The sequence below is a fragment of the Sciurus vulgaris genome (genome assembly GCF_902686455.1).
Source record: "Sciurus vulgaris genome assembly, chromosome: 4".
NCBI lineage: Eukaryota > Metazoa > Chordata > Mammalia > Rodentia > Sciuridae > Sciurus > Sciurus vulgaris.
In genome coordinates, this window is record NC_136464.1 from 111,363,993 (window position 1) to 111,366,510 (window position 2,518).

At 39.8% G+C, this 2,518-nt stretch overlaps 1 protein-coding gene across 1 annotated transcript; it reads right to left on the minus strand.

Moving 5' to 3' along the window:
* Positions 1–577: 577 nt before the first annotated feature.
* Positions 578–1,450, minus strand: LOC306659614 (dehydrogenase/reductase SDR family member 1-like). The gene has a single exon (XM_079137272.1). The coding sequence runs from the start codon at positions 1,325–1,327 to the stop codon at positions 797–799; it is 531 nt and encodes a 176-aa protein (XP_078993398.1). The 5' UTR covers positions 1,328–1,450; the 3' UTR covers positions 578–796.
* Positions 1,451–2,518: the final 1,068 nt, after the last annotated feature.

Sequence of the window (2,518 nt, forward strand, 5' to 3'; positions counted from 1 at the left end):
CTAAGCAAGGAAGAAGAAAGTAAAGGATGGAGGGAGGAAAAGAGAAAGGAAAGAAATCGTAAATAGTGAGTAAAATTTACTATTACCAGGGAATAAAGGAATTCTTCTTTTAACACGTTCTAAATTTCTATTTGAGAATACTATCAAGGAATATCTTATATGGTATCCTACCCTTTTTCTGATGTTAGGATTTTGATTTTTTTAATGTCTACTTATGATAAATTATGAATATTTTTGAAATCCTTACATTTATAATGTATTATTTCTCATGATAATAGTCTTCATTCCATATTTATTTTATGAGGGATATACTTTTTGAATTATCATATTCTTAACATTAGAAAACTAAAATTAATTGTTTTATTTAAAAAGTGGAAAATCCTGATGTTAGGTTTAAAAAGGGATCACTTTATTTCTTAAATACACTGAGGTAAAAACATTTAATTAAATATTTGAATTTCATTAAATATCAAATATCAGTGACTATTAATGAATACTTATATTTTATTTTTATTTTTTTATTTATTTATTTTTTGGTGGGGGAAATGGAACTTTTATTAGTTCCCAGAGCATTTTCCAATATTGACACAAAAAGTAAAATTTAGGAAAAAGGAAACAAAGGCACAAAGAAGGACATATCAGGGCACTCAGAATTGACCATGGATGCCAAGGAGAGGCCTTCTCTTCATATCAAGGGCATGGTAAGCAAGAAAAGCCAATTATTCCACTGAGTTAGACCCAATCACCTGAGCCCAAAAGGGAAAAGAAGCAAATCTGTGACGACAGGACAGGAGAGTTAGAACCTGCTGGTGTAGAGGGTGATAATCCACTTGGGCATGCAGAGGAAGCTGGGCAAGTAGGAGGCCAGCCAGCCCAGTCTGGAGACATGTGAGAGAATAGAGCTCAAAGAAAAATAGTCCTGGATGGGGCGACCATCCACATCTTGAAGGCCATAGCGTCGGTCAAGGTCACAGGATGGTAGCACCTTCCCACTCAGACTCGGGATATTGGGGTCTGTTGCCAAAGTCACCACACATTTGCCACTCATTTCTGTGTTTTCTGCTGACGAGAAAACTGGTCTGAACTGCGTAAAGAGGAAATCTTCAGGGCGCCCTTCCTTTGCCATACGATCCTTTAGCAGTTCCGTCTGTACCAACCCTGGCCACAGAGATACATAACTGACCCCATGGTGCCGCGGCTCCTGGGCACAGTCAGCAGCCAGTCTGTCACACGCAGCTTTGCCCACACCGTAGGGGTCATTGAACAAATGCTGCAGAACTCCAGGGGAGGAGATAACCACGATGAGCCCCCGGCCAGCTGGTACCATCAGCTTTGCCCCATATACTGAGCACAAGTAGTGGCCTCTGAGACCGACATTGTTCACATCATCCCAAATGGAGGCTGGGCTTCCAAGAATGCTTGGTTGGTAGTCAGGATCGTCTGGACTCCAGCATAGGCAAAGGGGGATATCTGCAGCTGGTGTTGCCTCTGGGATCCTCGCTCAGTCCAGTTCTCCAGACCTTTCATGTATATAGTTCTAGAACGTTGATTCCGAAGACAGGGCAAGGTTGATTCTGAACAAGGTTACTTCTTCCAGGTCAGAATGAGGGAGCAGGGTGAAGTCCTGGTGCTGATTGGAGTTGGGCAGCCCCAGAGCAGCGGTTCAAGGGTCGCTCCTTTGTTCAGGGCCAATTCTGGGGTAGGACCAAGGGGCCGGGATCCTGTGAGGGAGGACCCACCAGTGAAGGGTTGGCGACTTGGGGCACTTACTTACATTTTAAATCCATTACATTTGCAACAATTAGTGCACATTTTATAAGGTTTTGTATGATACTTTGGTAGGCAAAAAAATCCAAAGAATAAAATCATTCATCAAAAACTTCCTTATGTTCCATGAACTTGAAAGACTAAATATATTGCAATTGTCTGGCTTCAGAAATGCTCTCCAATATTGAGATTGAATTCCCTTGGAAAATAGTTGCAATAAATTTTCACTTGATACATTCAGCTACTCAATGAGATTAGATGTTAGAATTTATAGTATAACTTGTGCAAATTATAGTTTTCTTGCAAGGGTGAAGACAGAGAGAATATGCAGTATATTCTTGTACTGCTGTTCAGGTTTTAACTGGATACATAAACTAGTAGTGATCTGATCAGAAGGAAAGTAGGGCAACATTTCAATTTGAAAGGAAGCTGTAATGATCTGAAATACTGTCCTCTTAGTTCACTTGTATTTTGCTAAAGCTATAGAAGTGAAAATCTAAAACAGAAAAGTAACACTATAGGGGCACTGAATTTCTCCATTGGAAATTGAGGCCCATTTTTCTTCTATAAATGAAGGGACACAATTTACATATAGTCTGAGAATACTGATATCATGGGATAGAAAAGAATGTGATTTTTTTTTTTTTTTTGTACTGGGGATTGAACCCAGGGGTGCTTAAACACTGAGCCACATCCCCAGTCCTTTTTTATATTTTATTTGGAGACAGGGTCTCACTGAGTTACTGAGTTT

Coding starts and splice junctions, on each gene's coding strand:
- LOC306659614 (XM_079137272.1), bottom strand. CDS start 1,327: ATGGTACCAGCTGGCCGGGGGCTCATCGTGGTTATCTCCTCCCCTGGA.